Source organism: Ips typographus, linkage group LG9, assembly GCF_016097725.1.
Source record: "Ips typographus isolate SLU linkage group LG9, UJ_Ityp_2.0, whole genome shotgun sequence".
NCBI lineage: Eukaryota > Metazoa > Arthropoda > Insecta > Coleoptera > Curculionidae > Ips > Ips typographus.
This window is the reverse complement of record NC_138430.1, coordinates 3669588-3696646: the sequence shown is the minus strand read 5'-3', so window position 1 is coordinate 3696646 and position 27059 is coordinate 3669588. Positions and strand designations below refer to the sequence as shown.

Below are 27059 nucleotides of genomic sequence, written 5' to 3'. Positions count from 1 at the left end.
AACTGAAGGAGACTCCTCAATTTGTCATAAAGAAGTATTGGTTAAACGTTAAATATGTCTGCAAATTCAGTGTATTTTTGATGACAAACATTCAATATAATGATTGTATGGAATTTCTTGTCGTCGATTTGCACCAGGAACTGCACTTGCAGAAGCTGATTATTCACAAAAGTTAAACAAACTTGCAGATAATTGTGGACAGGACGTTTACGTTAACCGATATAACCACTTTACTCGAGCTGCTTCAAAACTTGAGGATCTTCAGACAAGATGGAGCAACGAAATGTTTCGAGACTGGTTTAGTGTAAGAGCATTGCAATTTTGCGGTGCCAACATTCCGTCCTCTCTAAGGACAGGAATATGCATTTACTGTCGTAGAGTGTCGCGATAAGATAGTTTTCGAAGATTCTGTATAAACTGCAAGTTTGGTGACAAGCTATTCGTTCCTTAAAGTGTCACAAAGTAAGAAATTAACTAAATATTATATGGAATGTCAAAGTAAATTGTTGTATTTGAACCAGAGATGTCGCAATTACTCAAAAAAAGTAATTGAATTACAATTACCCACTACTCTAAAATGTATGAATGTAATTTAATTATCAATTGGAAATAATTTTAAATAGTAGTTAAATTATCAGTTACTTCTGTAAAGTGGTTTACTTGAATTAATTTAACTACTTAATTGAAATCGATAGTTGAAAGAAGTTTATAAAAACTGTAGAAAGAGTAAAGATGGCAAAATAAATTTTGGAAATGTTACTGAACAATTCCCTACAGTTTACACGAAAAATGGCGTCGATATCTGTACTGATTCCTAAAATACCCTAATTCAAGTAAAAGTTCAAGTTTTTAACTAAAACTGACACAACAGACAATTTAAGCTTGTGAAAACTCGTGAAGAAGTTAGAAAAGTGAATTTTGGATATTCACCTGCAATTTCTCAACAAAAATGGTGTCGATAACTCTACTGGTTCCTAAAATACCCTAATTCAAGTAAAAGTGCAACTTTTTAACTAAAATTGGAACAATAGACAATTTAAGCTTGTGAAAACTCGTGAAGAAGAGTGAATTTTGGATATTCAGCATTAAATTACCTACAATTTCTCAACAGAAATGGCGTCGATAACTCTACTGATTCCTGAAATATCCTAATTCAAGTAAAAGTGGAAGTTTTTAACTAAAACTGAGACAATAGACAATTTAAGCTTGTGAAAAAGCTAGAAAAGTGATTTTTGGATATTCAGCATTAAATTACCTGCAATTTCTCAACAGAAATGGCGTCGATAACTCTACTGATTCCTGAAATATCCTAATTCAAGTAAAAGTGGAAGTTTTTAACTAAAACTGAGACAATAGACAATTTAAGCTTGTGAAAAAGCTAGAAAAGTGATTTTTGGATATTCAGCATTAAATTACCTGCAATTTCTCAACAGAAATGGCGTCGATAACTCTACTGATTCCTAAAATATCTTAATTCAAGTAAAAGTGGAAGTTTTTGACTAAAACTGAGTCAATTAACAATTTAAGCTTGTGAAGAAGTTAGAAAAGTGAATTTTGGATATTCAGTATTATTTACCTACAATTTCTCAACAGAAATGGCGTCGATAACTCTACTGATTCCTAAAATATCCCAATTCATGTAAAAGTGGAAGTTTTTGACTAAAACTGAGTCAATTAACAATTTAAGCTTGTGAAGAAGTTAGAAAAGTGAATTTTGGATATTCAGCATTAAATTACCTGCAATTTCTCAACAAAAATGGCGTCGATAACTCTACTCATTCCTAAAATATCCTAATTCAAGTAAAAGTGGAAGTTTTTGACTAAAACTGAGACAATTAACAATTTAAGCTGGTGAAGAAGTTAGAAAAGTAAATTTTGAATATTCAGCATTAAATTACCAACAATTTCTCAACAGAAATGGCGTCGATAACTCTACTGATTCCTAATTCAAGTAAAAGTGGAAGTTTTTAACTAAAACTGAGACAATAGACAATTTAAGCTTGTGAAAAAGCTAGAAAAGTGAATTTTGGATATTCAGCATTAAATTACCTGCAATTTCTCAACAAAAATGGCGTCTATAACTCTACTCATTCCTAAAATATCCTAATTCAAGTAAAACTGCAAGTTTTTACCTAAAACTGAGACAATAGACAATTTAAGCTTGTGAAAACTCGTGAAGAAGTTAGAAAAGTGAATTTTGGATATTCAGCATTAAATTACCTATAATTTCTCAACAAAAATGGCGTATAGTTAGTTCAATTTTTGTTTTTGGAAAGTAATTCAATTATATTAATTTATTTACTGGAAAGTATATATTTTTCAATTAAAGTAATCCAACTATCATAAGCTCTGATTTAAACACATTATGAAAGTACAATCTATTTTATTAATTATTTTGTATACACCATTATCCTGAATATTATGTAAGACATGAAAGTGTTTGGATAATTTACTTCACATTTCTTAAATGAAAGCTCCATCATGCAAGCTCTTTTTCTAATGCATTTGTTAGGACTTTCATGCTAAAATCATATCTATCATTTGCCTTTATGTTAAAAGCATTATAAAGTCACTATCAAAGAACAAGAATATTTTTGTTTCAGTGACAAAATTAAACGATTTTTCTCTTCAGCCGAATTTCACTCCAACCTAAAACAGCGGCGATAAATCTCTTAATGTCCGAATGATCTGAGTTCATCCGTAATATCATTTCATTTTAAACCCTGCTATTCGCTAAAAACGTCGCAGTTAATCCCTTTGATTTATTGCCAGTTTTATTTGAAAAAAATTTGTTTCTGTTCAAATAAATATATACAAGGTGTCCGAAAAACAATGGTACAAATTGGTATAAAACCATAAAGCGTCAAAGAAAGTAACCAAGTAATTAGTTATCAATATGTTAAAAAATATGGATTTGGCTTGCCTAGTTCATAAAAATATTTCTGTAAATTTTCAAATACAGTACGTAGAGTGTCTAAATAGTTAAGGCATTCTGAAGTTTGAAAGGTAATTCCTGGCACGTCACCACCACTAAAAACTTTTTCAATCCGAACTCCAAAATAGTCTCCGGTTGCAAATAATTGTAGATCGATACAAGTCGTCCAATCTGTACGCTTTTAATTTTAATACTGAAAAAGAACACACTTTATTAAAAGCTTAAAAATTCCATGGTAGCACATTAATGCTCCATCTCAGAGGAAATACCAATACCAATTCCAAAATGCAATTAAATCAATAGACGCTGTTTAGATAGCGATCACTCGAGATCAATAAGCTAGCAAAAGACAATATCTCCCGGTGCTTTATTAAAGAAATCAAGCACGTAACAAATTGCTATTTCCTTTGGTAACTTTTTTTATGCTAGTCCAATTTTCGGTCCACGCTGTAAACTAAACATGCTAAAATAGTAGGTTAATGTAATCAAGTAACCATATATTTTAGTTTTTTAGGAAGTTTTAATAAGAATATTTTCTTGTATAGAATCTGCTTAAGGTTTAAAAAAAAACACACAAAACAGAACACTTTTCAGAATCTTTAAGGTTTCTCAGTATAATGGGACACCTTATACATACATACAACTCGATCTAGTTAACTAGCATATTTAATTTTGCTCATTTCAATGATATAGGACAGTAAATGTTTTAGTTAAGTGGAGTTTTAAAGGTTCTAGTAATTAATCATTTGGCAACATTGCTAGGGCAAACAACACTATTAATTCAATGTTTTTTGTCATCAAAAGTTCTAACCTGATTTAGCTTGAAGTAGTAAAGTTTCCACTTCAATAAAAAGTAACTCAAGTCACTCATAACTACAAAGTGTAACAGTGGCAGAAAAATAACTATTTTAATTTAAAACGCCACAGTTTTACTATCTCTCCTATAAAAACCATGCTTTCATAACTCTACTTTTAATGGAATTGTTTTTAAACTTACATTGTTGACTTTTGCTCTGAGATTAAAGTACTTGTAATGCTCCGATTTAAAAACTTTTAATTACAAAATTACTTAATCTTAGTTTCCTATTGTTTGCATACACTATGCAACACTCCCTCTTCAGTGATTACGATAATAAACTTCAACATCCTAATCAGAAGAGAAACTTGCCCGTGTGGGTGCTAATTAAATTATCAGGACTAAGTTGGAGGATATGCTGTAATGTACCAGATGAAACCTTTTGATAAGATTAAGCATTCTTGGACCTTTATATGCTTTATCTGGTCCATTTCCCTGGAAGTTTTATCAAGTTGAATGGAGAACGTTTTTTGTTTATGAGCAGAGATCATGCAGAAAAATACAAACATTCTATTAAGGAAATTCTCTTGATCTACACTAACACTCTTTCTGGTTATTTACCAGTAAGGTAAAGTAAAATTCAGTGTGACTCAGTTGAAGTTTGAGCTCCCTGTAACTCGGTTATTTTTGGGGGTCAATCGCCATAGTTTTCATGCAAACCCTGTATACTGGAAGCAAAAACGGTCTCGCAATCTTACGATGCTGAGTAAAGAAGTTGATTAGGAACATTTTTGGTTTCTTGCAAATTTTTCGTAACTTTCACCGTTTTTGAGTTATTTAGCAAAAACTGGTATGATGGGACACATTTTTAGATCACTTGAATTTGTGGTTTGAACAAAGGTTATTTTTGGGAGTTCAGGGTCGTTCAACCACTTAAAAGAAAACGTTTTGAGCTCCGCATTTCCATATGGTATGGAGTAAAAAAATTGTGTACAGGGTGACCAAAAACAGTCAATTACCATACTTTTCAAGCACGTACATATTCATGAGGCAGTTCCAAATTGCTGATTATTCACCAAATGAATTAATTATCCTTTGATAAATAATGAGCTTATTGATGAACTTACTTATATTTCTCTCATTAAATTTTGTTAACAATATTAGTTAATCGGCTCAATTCAGAATTTAAATGGCTTCAATTCAATCGCATTTACTGAACAGAAACCCGCATTATACAATTTTAAGTATTCGGGTACTTGAAAGTCCGCATACTTTTTCCTAAACTATGGAAAAAGGCGGAAAAATCAGGAAATCGATGGGTTTTGCTTTCAAAAGCGGCTTCATAAATTGCTATTTTAGAGAAATATGAGCGTTAGTCATGTTGCATTTTACGCGACCGCATACCAGTAATAAGTTACTGATTACGATTATCGGAAGCGAATAAATTGGTCGAGTTTTAAATTTGCGATGATATTATCGTGCAAACCATGTGTTTTATTTGCGATAAAATAACTAATTTATCATTTTATACGCTTTGTTTTTATCCGCCAAACAAGGTTTTCAATTTTAGTTTGGCTGAAACTTGTTTGTAAAAAATAGATCTACCTCCAAATTACCCTTCTACTTTATATCCAGAAAAAAGCCATCATGTGGTAGTTACTAAAGTTATACATCCAGTATACGCTTACAAAATTAAAACTAACTAGTTTTCCGAGTTGGGAACATTTTCAGGAAGAACTGACCCATATTTGCAACCAGGCCAAAAGTTAAATTTTCCGTCTGAATTAGCTTTTCGCGGGTTGTTTGGCAAAAACTATGATAAACTTGTGGAAAACAGAATATTTTGAAGCTTATTCATCATTTTTTGTAATTAACAAACTGTCAAATAGGTTTGTTCTAAACACTACAGGGTAAATCACGATGAACGTCACTTTTACAGGTGGAATTCAAATTTTTGACAATTTTTGCCTTGATACGTCAAAAGAGTAATGAAGACGAAAGATAGTTAATTTCCCCGACACTTTGAACTCGATTTTAAGTACAACTTAAGCTAAGATGAGGTCTGAATGTGACAGATCAGGTGCAAAATTAAACAGTCTAAAATAAACTTATCTAAGTTGTCCTTAAACTTAGCGAATGTTGGGGAAACGGACTTTAAGACAGAAGATCGTAACTTGCAGATTGTGACCACTAGAGGGCGTCAAAATATTATAAAATATGTTTAGACAGTTGACGTTTTGTCATCTATACAATTTTGTCGTAAATCTAGTAGCTTTTTAGTCAAAAAGGAAAAAATGTCTTTACTTCAAAACTGAAATTGTTCTCATTTAGAATCTTCTCGTTTTTTCGGAAAAAAGTTTAAAGCAAACGGTTTTTGAAGTTCGTCATTAAACACTAAAATTTTCCCCATTTATACGTTTAGTTAGTTTCATACTGTCTTGTGTTATAATTATCACTTTTTCGACCAGTTTTGTAAATGTTAAGCTATTCATTGAATTTACTTATTATTATGTCTGTAACGAATAATAAAATTAAAAATGTTACAAATTATGCAGAAACATATAATAAATTGTCTTTAGTGAATCAAAATCAAATTCTAAGCTATCAGAGAGTCAGTTCATTGACTACTGTAACAAAATATTAAATTTTATATAGCACAATGCTAAGTGTGTATCATACTCTTGCAAATTGTGTATTTAAATTTGTATTAATAAATTTGATCTGGTTTAAGCGTGAAAGTTGCTTTTCAGACAATTTATTTCTAAAAGAATCAGGATTTTGAACAGTTTGCAGTATATTTTTAAAGATAAACGAAATCTTCCTATAGATGATTCAATTATTGACTTTTTTAATTAGTTCAAATAATCGTCCTAAAAACAAAGTTTAAATCAAAATTCACTGATATAGTTGATGTAATTGTATCCACAGTTTTACTATTCCTTACTGACATGACTTCACCAAATGTATCAAAACTTTTATTACGTTAAAACATTGAAGTAACGCCCTTAAAATTGAAGCGGATGAATTAGCACGACTTCTGAAGTAATTATACAGTAATTAGATGGCACTTTGAGGATTTAGTGCTGTTGAAACCGTTTGCCATTGTTTCAGAATTGAAATCTCTTTGTTTACTTGAATTGACGTTTAAACTTATACACTGCACAGTTACATAACAGTAATTCCGAATTTGAATTAGTTACATAACCTACTATAATTCGGCAAACTGTTCATGCTAATTATCTCAAACTAGACTGGATCTGACAGGGTTAATTTATCGAAACTCGAGAGATAAATGTTTACCTTCTCAAAACTAGAGGAAATGGGCGGGTCTTCCAAACACTACACTCCTTGTTTACTTTGTTTCTGTGATTAATTGACTTCTGTTCATATCGGTTTGAACTTCACCAGAGATTCAGACTGATTCACGAATATTTTAGCATAACTTTAATAGGTCATTAAGTAGCACTTGCAAAATTCGAGAAAGGTTTAGCTGAATATTAGAACTTTCTTCATATTTCGTAGCCCGACGTTCCAGAACGGTTGACATTAAACAAAAAAATGTCTCAAGGGAGCGCGTAACTTGGCGAAAACTTTACGAATTTGTGACGTGCAGGAAAGCCGCTCGATTTTCGGATTTCGGGAGTGTCTGGAACGCTTTTCCAACGGAGATCCCGATGATACTGCAATCCTGGATGCTGATTGCCACGCCGGAGCGCGCTCTTTCCAGTTTTCCCACTCTGGGGTTTGGTTAGTCCGTTCCGGAGGTTTTCTAACTTCACAGTGTTAAATTAGTAACACGTGTTTAGAGTTCCAAGTGGTGTATTATCCGGTTATAACAGCAAAGGGAGTTGCAATAGTGAAATTCGCGACACAACCTACAAAGATTGGTTTAGTTTGGAGCTAAGGTTAATGCGCGAAGAACAAAACACCATTAATGCCAACTGCCTAATATGGTAATACTTTTTGTTCTCAATAATAATTGTTTAGTACAATGTTTCACTAAATATTTCCTTCTGTTTTGCCAAAAAGTTCCAAAAAGTATGTTTCCTGGGCATAAAAGATACAATATAGACATAATTTAAATCAAAAATCGTGTTGATCTGAATTTGCCAAACTGTAACAGCGATATTTTATATCCAGATAGATGTTATTTGCAGTTCTTAAAACTTCTCCTGTTGCAAAGTACAGCAATTCCAGGAAACGGGTTCATTACTCCCCCCGTAATAAATTTGTTTATATAGCAGTAATCCAGTTTGGGATCTAAAACTGCCACTTTCAGGATCCCGGGCTAAGGAAACTGTGCTTTTGAACTTTCGGAGACAATGCGCTGCTTCAAGTGCATGTAGGACAGAAGGAGTGGTGCGATAAATTACTTCCGTATGTACTGTGTAAACGTAAATCATTTTGGTTATTTAGTGAAATCTCCACTATATCTACAGGATGAATTTGTTTTTAGTACAGAAATTTACTGCAGATGCAAAAAGGTTTAGCAATCAATAGTAAAATGCGGTACAGCAAATAGAGAAACAAAAAGGAAGTCAATGAGTCAAAGTTTTTAATTTCAATTTTCAAGTTTATGGAAATGTTTGTTCATTTGCCATGACAGATAATAATTACATACAGTTGAACACATTAGTCCAATTCTAACTAGCTATCCAGTGCATATTAGTACATTGTTACCATCAAACAATTCCTAATGTGTTGGCAGATAAAGTTGTCAAAGGTAAGTTTGCAGTGACGTCAAAAGTATGATAAACTACACCCAGGAGGTCAATAATTTTTGACGTCATATGTTAAATATACGTGTAATTTAAATATCTTCTTCACAACTTAGACCCCTTGGTATAGCAGCAGGTTTTGGGTACAGTAGCTAATGATACAAAAAGAGTGCTATTTTTTGACATAATCTTTATTGCAATCGAGATCAGAAATGCCATTACAATTTTTCACACATAAAAAAAAACAAAACCTACATTTACGTAATTATTCCTGATTAGGCTAGATTTATTGCAATAGAAAGAAGACTTTAAGTATATTTCAGATTCGCACGAATGCAATTTATCAAACAGGTTATTATGCATTCGTTGCTATCTCCATTTTGCATTTTGCATGCAGACATTCTTTTCTGCTAATAAAAATTCATTGCTATTTTATTATGTTACGTTAATGTAGGTATGTCTATAAAAAAAGTAGTATACTTGATCATTCATTCATGACATCAACTTAATTTAGTTTGATTTTTCGTATATCTTTTAAACTTACGTAGGAATCATATTGTCATCTGGCTTACACTATTACTACTTTACTGTAACTAATATTAACCGGAATAATTGTTCCCTGTTACCGTAAAATAATTGAATGCGTTTGTAATAAATAAACTTGGATCTGCATTCTTGGTCATAAATTATCGTTCAATTAGGCAAATCAACGCTATAACACCGCGTTTTCATTAATATATGTTTAGTTTGCCAAAGTCAGCGTTAAAATGTCACATACCGTTTATTCGAAAGCTGTATTAGGGCAAACATTATTTATTTTTTGTTAATTGACAGTGTTTAATATTGGCTTGACCAGTTTAAAACACGTGACTTTGATGGATATACCCATATTTGGTATGGAATTTACACACACACATATATTTTCAATTCACGTTTTCGCTTGGATTCTTCCCAATACATGGTTTCCAGTTTGAGAAGTCAGTAAAGGTCGATATTTATGGAAACCCTATTCCTAGTCATCATCCTAGTCTTAAATCCTTGTTGTTAAATACTGGGCAAGTTTGATACCAGAAACTTCCAACTTAAGAAGATTAAACTGGATGACTGGGAGCAAGGCTATGTATATTATACTGCGTGTTACAGAATACAGACTAAAAATTTAGCTGGCGTAGCAAATCGATTTGTTTGGGATTTATGCAAAACGTTTTTTGCTGTTTGTTCAACAAAGCATTATGTGAGAGAAGATTGATGCGATTTATTTCCGATAGTCAGAAACTATTTCGGGGAAATTTTAATTAAAATCTCGAAATTAATCAAAACATTTGGATTGCTGCTATCTGCGCTCTGATGTGGGTCAAGTTTTTAGGGCAAACTAATGGAAACTTTCTTAATTACCGAAAAACACCTTGAAAACTTAGCTCTAGAAAGATAGTTTGAAGGACTTAATAACATTTGTGCGCCAACTGTAATGAAAACTCGACTCGAAATAACGAAAAAGAGGGTAATTTTTGTTGAATTTTATCTTAAACAGAAAACAGCATTTATTTATGATATTGATTTACGTACTCAAACCTTTTATGTTGATGGTTTTCACAGTATTTTTTTAAAGTTTTGTATTATTTTTCTAGACAAACTACAGCAGACATTTAGAAGAAATTGCCAAACAAGTGGAACGTTTGACTTTGATGACTGTGCAAAATTTGTTGTTGGAAGAAAAGGACAGCAAAGCAGTATTTTTGCTGGAGTTTTGGGAAGAATACTTAAATATCTCAGGTTAGTTTTGCTTGAGTTCTTCTGGATAACTTTCACACCTTTATATTTGTTTAAATTTCTTTAATGGCTTTTTATGCTTTTATTAAAAACAGAAATCTTTGCTTATTTGTAATGGGCTATAAATCAATAATTATTATTGGCTATAATGTACATCTGCGTATAATAGTGAACCATCTAGCCTCTACGTGATCAATAAGTAAACAATGTGGATTCAGCCTGTGAACGCTATTAATTTTTCCCGAGCAAACAATAGATATTCATAATAGGATCCAATATAGATGATAGGGGCTTTGCAATCAACTGCCAACCAAGTGGGAAATATTCCATATTATTATATTTTTACTGGGATTAATTTCTGTCCTAGCTTTTCTCGTGGAAATTGAATTAATAGTTTTTCGTTATGAGGGATGGTTAGATTTTAGCCAGCCTGCAAACTTGGTATTTACTCTTAATCTGAACAGCTGGCAAGTGCATAGTTTACTGTGTATTATTGTCTGTGGTATTAGTAAAAGTTGGAAAAAGTCCAGAGAGCCTCAAAATATTGTGTATTGCTCAGTTTGGAAAATTTTTTTAGAGCTAGATAAAGTGCAGTATAATTTGCGCAATACCCCATATTATGTAAATTAGACGTGCAGCAACGTGCAAAGTTATATCAGTTGTTTTATTAAACAGTAAATTAGGAATACCTGATATATTAGCTGTGTATGTATAATATTAAAACAATTCACTTTGTTCAACAACACAACAACGAACATTTAAGTATTATACAGGGTGGTCCAGTTTTAAATGTCAATAATTCACCAATCCATAGCCAATTAAAAAATAAGTTGACATGCATTATGTAATTTTCCTGAAAAATGATTCCTAAGGAAAATACAGTCCTTCAAATTTCTGTTTAAAAAATCGGTTTTTTTTTGTCATAACTGTCAGAAAGTTGGAGCAATATTGATCAAATTTGGAACACGCATTATGAAATTAATACTCATTATGAATGACGTTTGCCAAAATTCTCTAGTAGCCTACATACAGGAAGATGGTTTTAATGTTTTTGCCTTATCTTCTACGTCTCTAGATATTTTTCAAAAATTACGTGTGTTTTTTTTAATTTCATTGTTTACGATGAAAAAGAAACTATCTCTTATAAAATTCTGATTTGAAACTTCCTGTACGAGAAGTTCAAAGACCCAAAACTAACTCAACCCAATTTAAAAATTGTCTTGGAAACAGAAAATTCACTTAAGAAGCTTAAAAAATTTAATTGTAGCTAGTTTTCATAGTTTCCAGACAAACTGAAAGACTTTAGTTTTGAAAATTGACTGAGAAAAGATAAAAATTGATTTCAGAAGCTTGAAAATTGTGTTTGTAACTAGTTTTCATGCAAATTGAGAGACTTTAATATTGAAAATTGATTTGTACTTTTACTACTAAAACTACTTTTTCTAGAATTTTTTACTACAAATTCATACATTTAAACCTTAAAAATTGACTTCATCACCAAAAAGTGACTATAAATTAATGAAAAGTAACATCAGAAGCTTAAAATTTGCATTTAAAGTAAGTTTTCATAATTTTAAGACAAATTTCAATATTTTAGTTTTGAGAAGAGTCTTAGATAGAGGACATTGACATTAGATTCATGAAAAATTGACTGAAAAAAAAATTGTCTTGAAAACTAACTTTTCTTGCTTTTAACTATTCTTTTAATTTTCTCAGAATTCTGGACTATTTTTAGTGTTTCAAAACTGCTTTGAGCTTGGAAAATCGAGTTTCAAGACTATCTTTACCAAGTTATTGACACAGCAAACTTAAAAACAATTTTCACATTCTTCATAGACTTAAAATGACATTCCAAGCTTTGTCACTATTAAATCGACTTTTAGACACCTCAGTGCTAAAAATTCGAGTATTTCTTAAAAATCTAGATTGTTTTTAGTGCTTTAAGGCTGTTTTCAGTACCTCAAATCGAGTTTCAAGACTATCGTTACAAAGTTTTTGACTTATCAGGTCTAAAAGCCACACTACACTGTCCACAGTCTTGAAAATGTTATTTAAGCTTCTTCAGTATTAAATTGACTTCTACACTCATCATAGGTGCAATAAATTGTAGCATCTGTAAGAAATCCAGACTGTTTTTAGTGCTTTTAAAGACTGAAAATCGAGTTTAAGACTATTTCGAAAAGTCAAGTTTCTTCAGTAATAAAAGTAAAAAATTTTGGTATCAAATGCTACGATATTAGTCTTGAGAACTAATTTTTAGAAATGAAATAGTTCGAAAATTTAATTTACTTCTAGACTTGTTCCAGTCCAGAAAATTGAGTTGTACACCAATTGAAGTCCTGAAAATAGACTTTTGGATTCCCTTTAGTCAGTTCTAGCTTTAAAAGTTAACTTTTAGATTATCTTTAGAATTAAAAAAAGAGTTTCATGCAGAATACAATCTTTGTCTTGATTTCCGGATTGTTTTTAGTTCGTGAAATCCAGTTTCAGACACTCGACCAGGGTGCTTATTCTTGAAACGAGGGAAGGAAATTATCAAGAGAAAGACCTGTAGAATGTGACAGGAACCCGCCATTGTCAGCTTGTTCTGTCACATTCTATCAACACTTCTCTTGAGAATTCCGTTCCCTGCTTTCAAGAATAGGCCCCCAGGATGGCAGTTTGAGAAAACAAACTGTAAGTTCCTTAGGAAACGTTTTTCAGAAAAATGACATAATGCAAGTCAACTTATTTTTTGATTGGCTATTGAATGATGAATTATTGACACTTAAAACTGGACCACCCTGTATTATGGTTTTTAGGAAACAAGTAGTAATAGAGTATAGTAAAACCAAAGAAAACTGCAATGTTATTATTCACAATTTTGTCCACAGAATCAAAAACAGTGACAATGGATGAAGAAGTTCAGCTATTCACCCGACGGATAATCAAACTGGAAAGTTTGCTGAAAGAATTGTACATGAAGTGCGCTAGTTCTGAAGAAGGGAACGATTTGTTAGAGCTTATGACTAAGTGTTCGGCAATTTTGGGAAATGTGGAAAATGACAAATCGTTAAGTGCTGGTGGACGCTTTGAATGGGTTGATTCCGTTTTAGTAAAGGTAAGTTGCCAAGTTGGTTTGAACCTTATTTGCCTTTACCTATTATGTATTATTTTATTAACATGTAGCTATCGTATATCGCCAAATTATGGCAAGGATGGTTAAACAGGTTTCATGATAATTAATTAATTCATTATTATTCGTTAATCATCATTATCAACCTGATTTGCTCAAACGACTTGTGCTTTCAGCTGTCTGCTTTCTTGACCAATCAAATTTTTTCACCAGTGCTGCACATGCGGACTCAAAATTATATTAAATACAATAACCCGCAAAGAAAATACGAAGCTATCTCCGTCACTAAATTACTCTTATCGTGTGTAGTCACACTGCGCTCTTAAAATCTGTAAATACCTAACCGTTTTGTTTGTTTTTTTTTTAGTGTTTGCAAGAAGGATCTTGGCTGCTCGTTGATAACGTGAATTTATGTAGCGCCGCGGTTTTAGACCGTCTAAATGGGCTCTTGGAGCCGAATGGAGTGTTAACCGTGTCGGAGAAAGGAGTTGACGAGAACGGTAAAATGTTTATTGTAAAACCACACAAGGATTTTCGTATATTCTTGACGATGGATCCTAAAAATGGAGAAATATCCAGGTGTGTATGGTTGTTTATTGTTTCTGGTTTCATTACATATTGCATCTGTTAATACCATTGTTATATTTAAAACCTACTTAATTAACATTACATTTTGCAGAGCCATGAGAAACAGAGGAGTGGAAATTTATATGTTGAACGACTCAGAAGTAACTGGCTCAAACACCTTTGATATTAAAAGTATGATCCAGTTACAAGGACTCTCAGATCAGAAGCTTATCAAAGCTTTACTAAAAGTCCACCAGTTTGTATCCACTATAATACTGAGTGAAAAACCTGGTGTTAGTGAACTGCTGCAGTGTTCCTCTCTAATATCTCAGCGTATATTGCATGGCATTGATACTACAGAGGCTTTTATCCATGCGTGCATCGAGGTTTACTATAAAACTCGAAATTTATCAGAGTTCAATTGCAATAATGTTTTGGAACTAATGCAAGATGGTATTCGTAGGAATTTAGTTACTGGAGATGATAGTTTGGATTTCTATGCCCGAGAAGTGTCATTGAATACCAGGAACTTAAATAACTGGTCTATACTAGAGAAAGTGAAACAACAGTCATCCATTTACTTACAGTCAGTAGAACTATTTGATGACAATCTCAAAAAAGCACGACAGATTGGAAATCCAACTTCCAGGCAAATACCAGAATTTTTAGGCAGAATTTCTAAAACTCATTCTGGAAGTAGCAAAGAATTGTCTATATGGAATGACATTGAAACTGTAAAAATTAATAATGAGTTTTTCACGAAAATCAACTTTTACACTCTTGCCAACCTGTTAAGTATTAGCTTCAGTCTATCTACTCTCAGTGATGTTGATTGGAAAGAAGAATACATTCAGAAAGTTGGAAAGCAGTCGAAATGGGCGGTGGCCCTCGACAGATTTGTTCGAGTAACAAAGATATTAGGAATACGAGATTCACCCTTGCCATTTGACCATCAGTGGATCAACAGTGTAATGAAAAACGACAATTCCGATAAAATTAACTACACTCTTCAGATAGAAATTTACACTCTGCATGATGCACTGCAAATCAGATATTCCCCAAATAATTCTTTATACAACTACCTACTCTCAGTACAGAAGAACGAACGTCTAGAAGGATTCTCTAATCCTATTTTGTCTAATTATTTAAACCTGAGAGGGAAATATTTTACTTTTGTTAAAATGCTTTTTCGAAGTTTTTCCAACGATATCGAGATGGAAGGAATGGTTTTGAAGCTCATAGAGCTTCTAAGTTGGCGATTAGCACTTCATGGTTTTTTGACTAGCATCCGTATACCAGAGACTGCCCATCAAGCTTTTGAAAGCAAAATGGATATGTTGACTCTTTATTATAAATGGTTTCACAAGTATTCAGTACGAGCGGTGGCCCAACTTTTAAAAATTGATGTAAGTGTTGTTTAGATTGTTGCTTGTAAGTAGTGTGTATTCTCTGTACCAGGATAAGTGACAGTGACGACATTAACTGTGACGTTATATTGAAATTTACTTCAGTCTTAGATTAGTTATTTTTTTTAGATATTTTGTGGGTGCTTTTTTTTCGGTGATTTAAAAAGTAATTTGTGGGACATCCAACGAGGTGCATTTGTGGTACCTCTAACTTGAGGCGTTCCTGAGATCTTCAAGAAAAACTAGAGTCAACTCTGACGACCTCTTGCCGCCAAATGGTGCTAGATCTGCCCCCTCAACGTCTCATTTATTAACTTTCTTTTGCCATATGGAGTGTTTATACAGAATGTTTCAAATTCTTCAAATTCGTTTTTTTTTTGAAAAAGTCCGCAAAATTTTCACTCAAATTTAGGACTTTTGGATTGAATTTTGCTCAGTCAAAGTGACTTTTGTTACTAATTTCAAACTGGGTAATACGAACCTGACATTTTGCTCTAACTGGCACGAATTCGGAGATGAGCTTGAAATTATGGCAATTTTGAGAGTTTTTGTGGTGTAGAATCCTTAAAAAATTACATTTTGACAAATGTCATTCCTCGTCACATTTATACCATTAACATAAAGCTATCTAGGCAATTAATCACAATTGTTAAAATTAAAAAATTTTCCAAAAAAATCTATAGGGTGTCCCCTGTGAAAAATGTCACAAACTAATTTTTTTATTTTTTAAGGTCGTCAATGTCATATTTAGTAAAAGGTATTGCTATTGTGGGTACATTTCGATCTGTCGCGATGGTGTTACCGGGCTTATAAGCACCGGCTCTCGGATTTCAGCACTGTTATAGTTAATTCAGTTGTAAATCATGTTAAAAGCTTGTTTAGAGGTCCATGAGTAAAAATTGGACAGTCGTGACGTTTATCTGTTTATTTTGAGTATATTTCAATCTGTCTTAAACTTGAAATCTGTCAAATACCATTTCATGAAGCTATAAAAGTACCAAATTTGTTTAAAAACAATTACAATCAGTGTAAACCATATTATGATGCATTTTATAGTTTCATGAATTATTTTTTTGGTAGTGACGTGTAACTGTCTATTGTGGATACATTTCCATCTGTCACAATGGTAGTAACTGTCAAATACCACTCCATAAAGCTATACAACTACAAAAATTTCTTAAAAGCACTGTTATAGTTAATACGGTTGTAAATCATGTTAAAAGCTTGTTTATAGGTACATGATTAATAATTGGACAGTCGTGACGTTTATCTGTTTATTTTGAGTATATTTCAATCTGTAATATTCGAAAAAAGATAATCAACTTTGGCGTCCTCTAGCGGCCAAACGGTACAACTAAGCCTAGCCCCGTTAATTAGCTTTCTATTGTTATCTGGTGTGTCTAAACTGCTGGATAACCGCCGCCATTTGGAAACTATTCAATTAACACTTAAAATTATAGGTAAATTTGGACGTTGGGAATATGATTCTGCTGTCAAAATGACGGAAAACGGAAATAATTGTATTTGTAATATCAAAATTACAACTACAGCTCCTTAAAATAAAAACTAAATCAATAAATGCGTCTGCCCCAAACATTTGTAAATAAAAAAGTGATGGGAAAGAACACACAGCCTTCTCCACAAAAATTTGGAGAAGGCTGTGTGTTCTTTCCCATCACTTTTACACTTACACCTCCACTTTGAGAAAAAATGGACTACTACTTCACATTTGTAAATAACATACGTTAATGATGCCAAATTTCCATCTCGCTCAGTTCACATGTAATAGAAAAGGAACGACAATTATTACGTCACTGTCACTAGCCCTGGATGCTTGTTGTTTTAATATAAACTTACAAATTATGTGTATATTTCAGGTCACGGAGGGTCTTCAATTAATTTTGGACGACATAAACGAAAAAATGGAATTCCACTTTTCCACCATTCACAAAACTGCCAGCAACTACAAGAAATTGAATAACGTTCCTGATTTTTACACATCGGAGAGTCAGTTGGCAACACTAGATGTTCTACGGAAATATGACCTGTTTGACCCATCCAATAATTCAAGAAAAATCTTGGCGGTTTTAAAAAATAGCCCTGAATTAAGAAAACGGCTCATTAATCTGCAATCTCACCACTTGGAGGAAGATTTACTAGACGAGCTCTCGTTTCTGGCATCGTTCGACATAAATGAAGTCGGAACGAATTTAAAATTACAGGAACTGGAAGTTCTCCCCGTAGCGGACATTCTAATGCAAATGTTCTTACTGTCGATGATTAAATCCATTGGAAGTAGGAACTTTTCCGATGTGACTTCGTTAAATAATAATATCTTACTTAATGCGGATTTTAATGGAGTTTTGCTGAAATATAAAGAGACCAGGGACGTGAAACTGCTGCATGAAATTAAAAAATGCTTTTACTTGGCGGCGGCAAATTCGCCATCTGCTCGCCCTGATCAATTTATAGATGGGACGGATAATTCCGAAATTACTCTGTCGATTGCCGGAGTCGAACCAGTGTTTTTAACTACCATTATTAAGTTATTAATTAGTTTGGATGATAAATCTACAACATTAGGAAATTTCCAAGATGTGGAAGCTCAACGACAGTTTCTCAGAATCGCTTTGTGGGATAATATGCAAGCGTTGTCCGGTGATCAATTTGATTTCATGTAAGTTGATTGATTGATAGTAAAGTAATCTAAAGCTGCTTTTCTTGACCAATCACAAACTATCCACTGTGATGCGATTTACATATTTTTAAATCTAACAACAAATATTTTAATTATGTGTTTTCTTCTTTCAGCTCCTCCAACGTAGCCATATTAGAAGAAAACATAAACAGTTTTAACACTCGCTTGCAAAAAGCTTTAGAACTTCACAACCAAACAGAAATCAAGGATTCCGCCCTTAAGCCCATAATTAGCCGTATACATTCCAAACATTCGGAGCTCAAACAAGGGCACTCGAACGACATTCCCATTTCCGGCATCGGTGATCTTCACATGAATTTAAGCTTTGCCGAAATGTACTTGAATTCGTTGCTGCCCGCCGTGGATCCGTTAGCGAAGAAAGCTATGAAGAAAAACCACTTAGTTTACGTGCTGAACATGTTCGAGCAAATGAAAACGAGTTTTGAGTTGCACAACAGCGTTTTTACGAACGATGAAGAGTGTCAGCATCCGTATTATGCGATTATTAAGAAAAGCATTCGGGAATTGGAAATAAAATTGAACAAATACGGCGATGGTATTAATGCTGGTGTCAAAAACTATACATACAGTTTTGTTGTGCAGGTATGTATCGTTTTATTTTGAAAGCATCTGAATATTGTAAAGTGGGAAATTTGTATTGCGTAAGTTGGGAAATTCTGTTACATTTTTGGGTAGTAAAAATGTGGGAACCCTTTATAAAGAAAGTTTTGAACAATTAACATATTCAGCTTCATTAATAAACAATATTAAACATTTTTCAGCAAATCAAATATGCTTTCGCAAGCATCTTCAAGGCTTCAATACTCACAGACCTGGAAACATGCGATAACCTAATACTTGCTATTAAAACGGAAGGATTGAACGACTCTACTGTAGAGAAAATCCAAAAACACGTCAAAATATTTGAATCGAGTATTCCAAGTTTCGAGAAAATAATCCAAGATTGGAAACAATATCGCGGTTCATACCCCGATATTGTTGAACCTTTGCTGGCCAACGTTGCACAATTTTTGTACGGATTTAAGCTAAAGCTGTGGAGCATTAAACGAGAGTTTGTTAAGCTAACTTATGCGACGTTATATGAGATTGATTTGGAAACAGAATTGACAAATTTAGTTGCTTTACCTTCGATAAATGGAAATACTGCCAGTCTTAATGCTTTGGTAGACTGCTATACTTTACAGCGCACTGGTTCATTTGTAGCTAATATTTTATGTGCACAGCAGCCAAACTATATTAAAGAGGAGACCAACGTAAAGTACGTAATTTAGAATATAAATTAGAGCAGGTTTTCAAGCTAGTTGGTTTTAGGTTGTTAACGTGTGAAATCCAGGAAAGTTTCAACCAGTGTCTTGTTAGGGGACAAATTGGTAGGGGACTTAGTAAAAGCTCATTTAAAAAATTTGTTACTCTGGTTGATCATTTTATTTACATACGGAATAAACAGCAGGAGAGCCAAGAAAAAGAGAAAGCAGAGGCTGAAAGCTTATACAAAACTAGGTAGGCAGTGTGAAGGAGCAGGAGCATTTATTTTGATATGTTGACACATTGCTTATTTTAGAACAAAATGCGAAAATAAAACCGATGAGGAACAATTTGAGGAGGATCTGAATGACCTTTTTCCTAATTATCATGTTAAAGACTTTGCGGACTTTCAGGAAAAGCAGCTTTCGGATTCAATAGCGGAGCCCGTGGAAAAACATCAAAGCACAGCTCAGTTTATTACTGAAAACGATTTGAGGGTTATCGTTGATCTACATACTAAACTTTTTAACAATTTTACGAGAACGGAGTGGCTGGTCCCCCAATTGAATAAAAACGTTCGGACGGATTACGTTACGCCTTTAATGGAAAGATACAGGCTCGTCAGAAGATTACTGGAAAGTCAACAGCATTATTTTCAATATCACACTGAATCTAAGCTTTATCCAAGTTTGGCAGTACTATTGGATGCATCTAGTGATTATAACAGCAGAAATGATTCTGGTAAGTACTCTTTTAATGATCAAATTTGCACATCTAAGAAAAATTACTATTACATCAAGGATGATTGTATTTTAGTTGCCGAACCATCATCGCCAACGAAAGCTAAACGGACTAGACATTTTTATAAAGACCCTGATGTGGATGAGGCCAAGTCATGTCTACCAATTTTACAGATCTTAAAAGTAAAGGTTAAAGAACTTTTACTGGAATGGCCAGATCAGCCCACCCTAAACTCTGTACGTATTTTCAAAGTTTCATAACAATCTGTTTTAATACATTTTTTCTAGATATTAGTTGTCATTGACAGGATTACAAACTTTGATATCAAAAGTCCGCTTTCGCGTTTTTTAACCGGACTGGATATTCTTTTATCCAAGTGTTATGAATGGGAACAAGTAGCCCACAGTGGTGTAAGCTTAACAAGTGCTATTCCCGATCTTATAGCTAAAATTATTGAGTGGAGAAAAATTGAATTAAGCCGGTGGAAGGATTTACTCGACACTACATACACTGAGTAAGTTGTGATGCTCACTAATTCCTAAATAATCTCTTTGTTTTTCAGTCTTGCCAAAACTTACAGCAATTGGTGGTTGTATTTATACAACCTAATGCGACAATACTTGTCAACAGAACAAGTATCATCAACAGAACTAGTCGATACTCTGCAAAAATTCATTACCAAGTCACCAATAGTGGAATTCTTTGGTCGAGTGAAGTTGCTATTACAATTTCATTGCCACGTCCTCATTTTACCAGCAACTGAAAAATCCGAGTCGTTGATCAACATACTTTGGAATTTATACAATTACTTTAATCAATTCCAAAGTTTGATCAGCAATAAAGTGAAAGAGTTGCGCTCTCCAATTGATAAGAAACTCAAGGACTTTGTTAAAATTGTGAGATGGAAAGATGTGAATTATTGGGCAGTAAAGGACACTGTTGTAAAAATGCACAAAGGGTTGCATAAATTTGTCCGAGAATATAAGGTGAGTACAGTTAGTAATAGTTATTTACCGTAAGTGTCCTCGAAATGTTTTAAATTGCCAAACGCCTCTAGAACTATTTATGTGCCAGAACCTTTAAATGCTACTGAGAACCTGGTAAACAACCTTTTCATAACTGTTCTAAATTGCTAGAGGCCTCTACAAGTGTCTTAAAGCTTCCCATAACTGTTTTGAATTGGCAGAGGCCTCTTTAAGTGTTTTAAACCTTCCTAGAATCGTTTTGAATTACCAGGGGCCTCTAGAACTATTTTTAATGTGCCAGAGACGTTTACATGCTAACGAGAACCTGCTAAAAAGTTCCAAAACCATCTGCAAATGTCTTAAACCTTTACATAACTGTTTTAAATTGGCAGAGGCTTTTACAAGTGTTTTAAACCTTACTAGAATTGTTTTAAACTTGCCTAGAACAGTTTTAAAGTGTCACAGAGACCTTTAAATGCTACTGAGAACCTGCTAAAAAGGGTCAGAGCCTTCTACAAGTGTTTTAAACCTTTCCATAACTGTTTTAAACTGTCAAAGGCTTTTACAAGTGTTTTAATCTTTAATATCAGAGGCATCTAGAACAGTTTTGAAAGTGTCAGAGACCTTTAAATGCTACCCACATAGCAAAATTGTATGTCTGGAATATGCCTGGCAGTTAGTTTCAGACCAGTTTACACTTCTCAGACTCTTGTCTGACTTCTCAGGTGAATCCCTTAAACATTTTGCTTTGTCACTTTCAACAAAGCTGCAATCTTGTAGAGATACAGAAAGTTAAAATGTAGAGTTAAAAATGTTGATTTCTATTTACAAAAATTGCGACTACTCTGTATGCAAATGCGTCATTGCACGTTGTCAGTTATGTAAAACTTTCTTGTTAACAAAGTTAGTTGTCCTTTGAACGGTATAAATTAAGTTGAGAGAATGATGCAACTGTATTTTTTTAATATAAACTTGTAGGTAAAAATATTTTGAAAATTAAAGTAATTTAGCATGACGTCACAGCTAAAAAACTTTTTCAAAACAAACTTCAGAATTTTTCAATATAAATTAGATTTAAGTTATTACAGAAACACAATAAAGACACTAAAATGACAACAAGTCAGTATTACTTTTTACTATAATAATAACTGGATTATTTTGAAACTTTAATGCTTTTTGCTGAAGTATGTTAGAGTTTTCTGTATATGTAGAAGTTAATTAATATTGTTCGTCTTTAGGACCTTTTGCTTCAACCAGTAACCCCTTACTTAATCAACCACAGTTCAGACGGTTTAATAGAAAGTGTCGGAATTTGGGATCGACCGCAACGCCAAAACCCCAAAGCTTACCACTATACCCTCGATGTGGATTCTTACATTATAAAGGGGTCGATCAAGAATACTCCGTATTTGTTAAAGGCCCGGAAAATTTGCAAGGAAGCAATATTAGGCGCCAACTACCCGAACTTGGTAACATCTTTAGATAGTTTCGTTTCTGACATTATTGAAACTAGTTCACATCTTGGCAAACTGGAGGTATGTATACTTTAATTCTGTGCTGCACATGCTTAGGCACAAACAAACTGATTACAGATTGATACAGCCCAGCCAAAAGAGAAACAAAAATCACAAGCTAAGAATATTCTGCAGCAGAAACACCGAGCCTTGGCCGATTTGTTTCAAGCACTGTCAAAGATAGGGCTGTCCTACAAAACTGGGATAATGGAAAAGAAACTGAAAGATCCTGTTGAAGATTTCATTGTTAAACCAATCGATTTGTGTGCCAGTTTTGCATTCTTTACTCTGAGCAGAAGTGAAGAGAAGATGTTGACCATTTGGGATTCCTGCGAACTCTATTATTATAGATCGTTAATGAGATTTGATATGTTAGAAAGTGCCCTCATATCACCTGCAAAAGACTTAGGGATGCAGAATGTTCAAAGGTGTCAAGGGTTTGCTTCACATTTATTGGTGAGTAACACATCAATATTACCTATAAGAAATGAGAGTTAATTAATTGAATATTAACGTAAACGTAGATTAGTAATAGGCACTTTAAGTGGCATTCCGTACGTTTTGTAGGATTCTGCGTTTATGTTAAAATTTACTTTAAGTTTTACCTTACACGATTTTCGCTATTTCGGTATCAAATGACACTATAAGTCAGGAAATCTGTTAGTTTTCCTTTGTTTTTTGGTGTTTTTTTTTGTGTGCGGTAGACGTTCTTGTTTTCTTTGTACTACATGTTGCATACTTACAAAACGTATGCTACATAGTGGATGACATTTTTTAAATTGCCATTTTCGATGCCAACTCGGAAAATGAAGAGAACTTAGATGATTTACTGCTTATGCACTTGCATAATAAAAATAATATAGTGATAAGATATACACCTCTGAGAGTCCTCATAATTATGGGTTTTTACCATAACTTCCCTTGTCAAATGTAGATCTAACTTTTTTTTAAATCTGAAGCGCAATTTGAACTACAATTATTTGTTTTTCAGAATTTATGTCAGAAACAAAAACAAAGCTTAATTAACGCCACAAGATCCCACTATATTCTGCGAGGATACGGAAAGCAATTGCATGAAGTCGCCGATTTTCCCGACTTTTTAACTTCCACGATGTTACTCGATATACAAAACGCTCTTTCTTCCACCATAACTATTGCAGATCAGATAGAAATCATATTAGACGCTTGTCCTGCTAATGAAATTAACGATACTTACTTCATTGAAGTGCTTCTGCTGGATGTAAGGGAAGATAAATTCCTCCGGAAAAACGATGAACGTTGGAAAAAAGCCCATGCCTACTTGAACGACGTGAAGTCACTCACAAACAAAATTTTGCATCTCATTCAAAGATCAACGGTTGATCCAAACTTAGGAACAACTGTTAAAGGTTATAGATATGTTCCATTTAACCACAAAAGTCAACTTTTTACAGAACTACATAATTTAACTGACTGTTTGAATAAACTACAAACCCATTTTGCGCCTATTAAAGTAATCGATTCTTTCAGCTGGCTTGCCAGCTTGTTTGATGAAATTATTAAAAAGCACGAAGAAACTTCAACGCCAATAAGTCACAATGAGTTTGAAAAGTCTCTCAGCAAACTTACCAAATCGTTGCTGTTAGTAATGCAAAACATCTATAAAAAATACCAAACTGGTGGCATGTCTTCCAAGCCTAGTTCCGAAGTGGATGCTGCTGAAGATATGGGACTTCAGGAGAATCACCTCAAAGCCCTTTTAGCCGACAATTTATCTTTAGATATTGCAACATTAGATTTAATGCAAATTTCCAAAAATGCAGGAAAAATTGTTAAAATTCTGCTAGATGGAGCAGCGTATGCTGATGAAAAAATGCGCACGCAAATCACTCGTACGATCCCTCTCTATGATCAGATTCTTCAATTATCCCAGTATTTTATTACTCAGCAAGTTGCTGCTTATAGGACTACTTGCAAGTTGACTTCAGTGTTGCTCAACATTTTCATTGATCTTGCTTCAAAGGTAACTTAATGCACACTTTAGTGTGCATTACAATTAATATAAAGCATTTTTAGGGCTTCTGCATTCCGCCCGAATTTTCAGACGAGTTAGATAAAGAAGGAGTGAGTAAACCTTCAGATGGCATGGGCTTGGGTGAGGGAGAAGGCGAACGGGATGTGTCCGATAAGATTGAGTCTGAAGACCAATTGGATGATGCACAACCTGCAGGCAAGGAGAAAGAGAATAACGAAGATCCGGATTGTAAAGAAGAAGATAAAGGCATTGAAATGAGTGAAGATTTTGACAGCAAACTACAGGTTTGATGTTTATTCCAGTTGTTTTGAAATTACCTAATAATTTTTTGTTTATTAGGATAAAAAACCTGGGGATGAAAATGAAGATGAGAGCCAAAGTGATAACTCCGATGCAGAAGATCAAATGGGGGAAACTGAAAAAGGGGCTGACCGTTTGGATAAAGAAATTTGGGGTGATGACGAGGAGAAAGACGCTGATGATGAAGGTAATTTTATGATTCAGCTATTGTGTAACATACATAACCAAATTGTCATTTTGCTGACAAGTTAGCATCATTCAACATTTAACAGTTCTATTCATCACCAGTCATTTTGAAGATTTCAGTTCAGACTGTGAATGTTCAATAGTATGGACTACACAGAACATCACATTCTGAACTTAGACCTTCAAAATGACTGTTTGTGCAACCTAAATACTTTCATTGCGTACAACGGTCAATATTGTTGAAATTTAGCATTGATTTTGTCACATCTATGCAGTAGTATAATTTAGAAAAAAATAGTGTCCGCGAACGACAAAGCTAATATAACTCACATCCTAAACGACGTAGAACCTCGATTTATGGTGTAAAGACAGTTGACCAAAAATCCAGGCAGAAATTTGAAGTAAAAACGAATAAGGAGGGAAATCGTGTCTAGCAACGGCAAAAGTTGCATAAGTCACATTCTAAACGGCTTAGAAATTGGAAATTTTGGTGTGAAAGGTGTTCAGAGTGTACTACAAACGAATCAAATCAATCGGTTCTAGTACAGGTCCGTAGCAGGCTTAGAAATCCAAAAAAAAATTGTGGTTAAGAACGGCAGATTTAACTCTACTTACTCACATTCTAAACTCTCTGAATTCATGATTTTTGGTGGGAGTGTAGTTAATACTGTAAAGAAGTCGTGCCTACCAAATCAGGTCCGTAAAACTTACTACAGTGTAGTGTAGTAACGTTTGAAAAAAATTATTTTACGTTTATATTTACTTGTTTTTTATGTTAACGTCCCTTGTGAAAGAGACACCAACTTTAAAAATGTGTGAAATTATTATAAGTTAGTTTGATTTTCTGTGTGTTTATTCGTCTGTAATTTAGGCGACGACAACACTGAAGAAGATGGTACTGGAGGGGAGAAAGATGGCGATGATCAACTGGATGCCAAAGATGAGGATGTTAAACAAAAACCGCAAAACAAGGATCCTACCCCGGATCAGAAGGGTGATTCTGAAGAAAATAAAAAGGAAATTAACGAGTTAAACGAGCCAGAATATGACGATGAGCAAGTCGACCCTTATCATGGAAATCAGGCTGAATTACCCGAACCGGAACCGATGGATCTGCCAGATGATCTTCAACTTGATGAAGGTATAACATTCACTATATTCATTATTATGCACAGATAGAAAAAATGGTTTTATTCAAACTACTAGGAGAAGAAAAAGATGGTGAACAACCTGAAGAGAATCCATTTGATGTAGACCAAATGAAAGACCAAACAGTTCCGGAAGAAAATTTAGAACTTCCGCCAAGTCCCAAGGAACAACAGAACGATGAAGCGCAAGGATTTAGTAGTGACGACGAAGATATTGCGCAAAATGACGAGAATGATAAAACCGAAGACTCGAACGAGGATTCTCAAAATCAAGAGGAACCGACTGGTCAAGACAATGCTGAGGCAACTAATCCTGAAGAAGAAAGTGCGATAGAAAATGATGTAGATTTAAATGAGAGTGCGTTAGATGAGAATCCTTCCAATCAGGAAAATGTGGAAGCAATGGACGTTGATGATGTCACTGCTACTGATAAGGTAAGATTTGTAGTCGCTAAAGGTTTCAATTTATATTTCTAGTCAATCTTATTTCAGACTCAAGCCACAGAATCTGAAAACTTAAAGTCGAATCAACCTATTGAAGAAACTTGTCAAGAGGATAAACCGGACAAAGAAGGCGTAGGTCAGTCGCAAATGGAAGAAAACCAATCAGGACACTCCGCACAAACAAACGCTCCTCAAGATCTTCGCAGTTCTCATGAGGAAGAAAAAGCTGAACAGAATCAAAAAGAAAAACCGGGACAGTCTGATTCACATCGCAGCTTAGGTAAATATACTCCTTATTTTATAAAGATTTTAGTTTTTTGACGTGTCAACGAGTACAGGTGATATAGCCGAATCTGTTGAGAAGAAGTTAAAAGCGTTAAATGCAACAGACGACAACACCACGGAGCAAGAACGAAACGCTGACATGTACCAGCATATCAAAGAGGCTAAAGAGGAAAAGTCCACTCAGGTATATT

General features: G+C 33.8%; 2 protein-coding genes across 3 annotated transcripts in view; one reads left to right on the top strand and one right to left on the bottom strand.

Moving 5' to 3' along the window:
• LOC145733683 (uncharacterized) overlaps nt 1–7618 on the bottom strand; it is a 44663-nt gene extending 37045 nt beyond the window's left edge. For both annotated transcript variants that reach the window (XM_081986619.1, XM_081986620.1), the window contains exon 1: nt 7032–7618. The gene's annotated coding sequence lies outside the window, so the exon portion shown is untranslated. The remainder of the gene's footprint in view (nt 1–7031) is intronic.
• LOC145733675 (midasin) overlaps nt 1–27059 on the top strand; it is an 82226-nt gene that overhangs the window by 50504 nt on the left and 4663 nt on the right. The window contains exons 18-38 of the mRNA XM_081986606.1: nt 10078–10222; nt 13093–13319; nt 13702–13913; nt 14014–15307; nt 17185–17984; nt 18119–18608; nt 18788–19284; nt 19338–19526; nt 19588–20012; nt 20088–20248; nt 20300–20526; nt 20575–20998; nt 22216–22512; nt 22570–22947; nt 23483–24493; nt 24547–24789; nt 24845–24992; nt 25863–26132; nt 26198–26574; nt 26632–26863; nt 26922–27052. Coding sequence (XP_081842732.1) covers nt 10078–10222; nt 13093–13319; nt 13702–13913; nt 14014–15307; nt 17185–17984; nt 18119–18608; nt 18788–19284; nt 19338–19526; nt 19588–20012; nt 20088–20248; nt 20300–20526; nt 20575–20998; nt 22216–22512; nt 22570–22947; nt 23483–24493; nt 24547–24789; nt 24845–24992; nt 25863–26132; nt 26198–26574; nt 26632–26863; nt 26922–27052 — 8178 coding nt within the window. The remainder of the gene's footprint in view (nt 1–10077; nt 10223–13092; nt 13320–13701; nt 13914–14013; nt 15308–17184; nt 17985–18118; nt 18609–18787; nt 19285–19337; nt 19527–19587; nt 20013–20087; nt 20249–20299; nt 20527–20574; nt 20999–22215; nt 22513–22569; nt 22948–23482; nt 24494–24546; nt 24790–24844; nt 24993–25862; nt 26133–26197; nt 26575–26631; nt 26864–26921; nt 27053–27059) is intronic.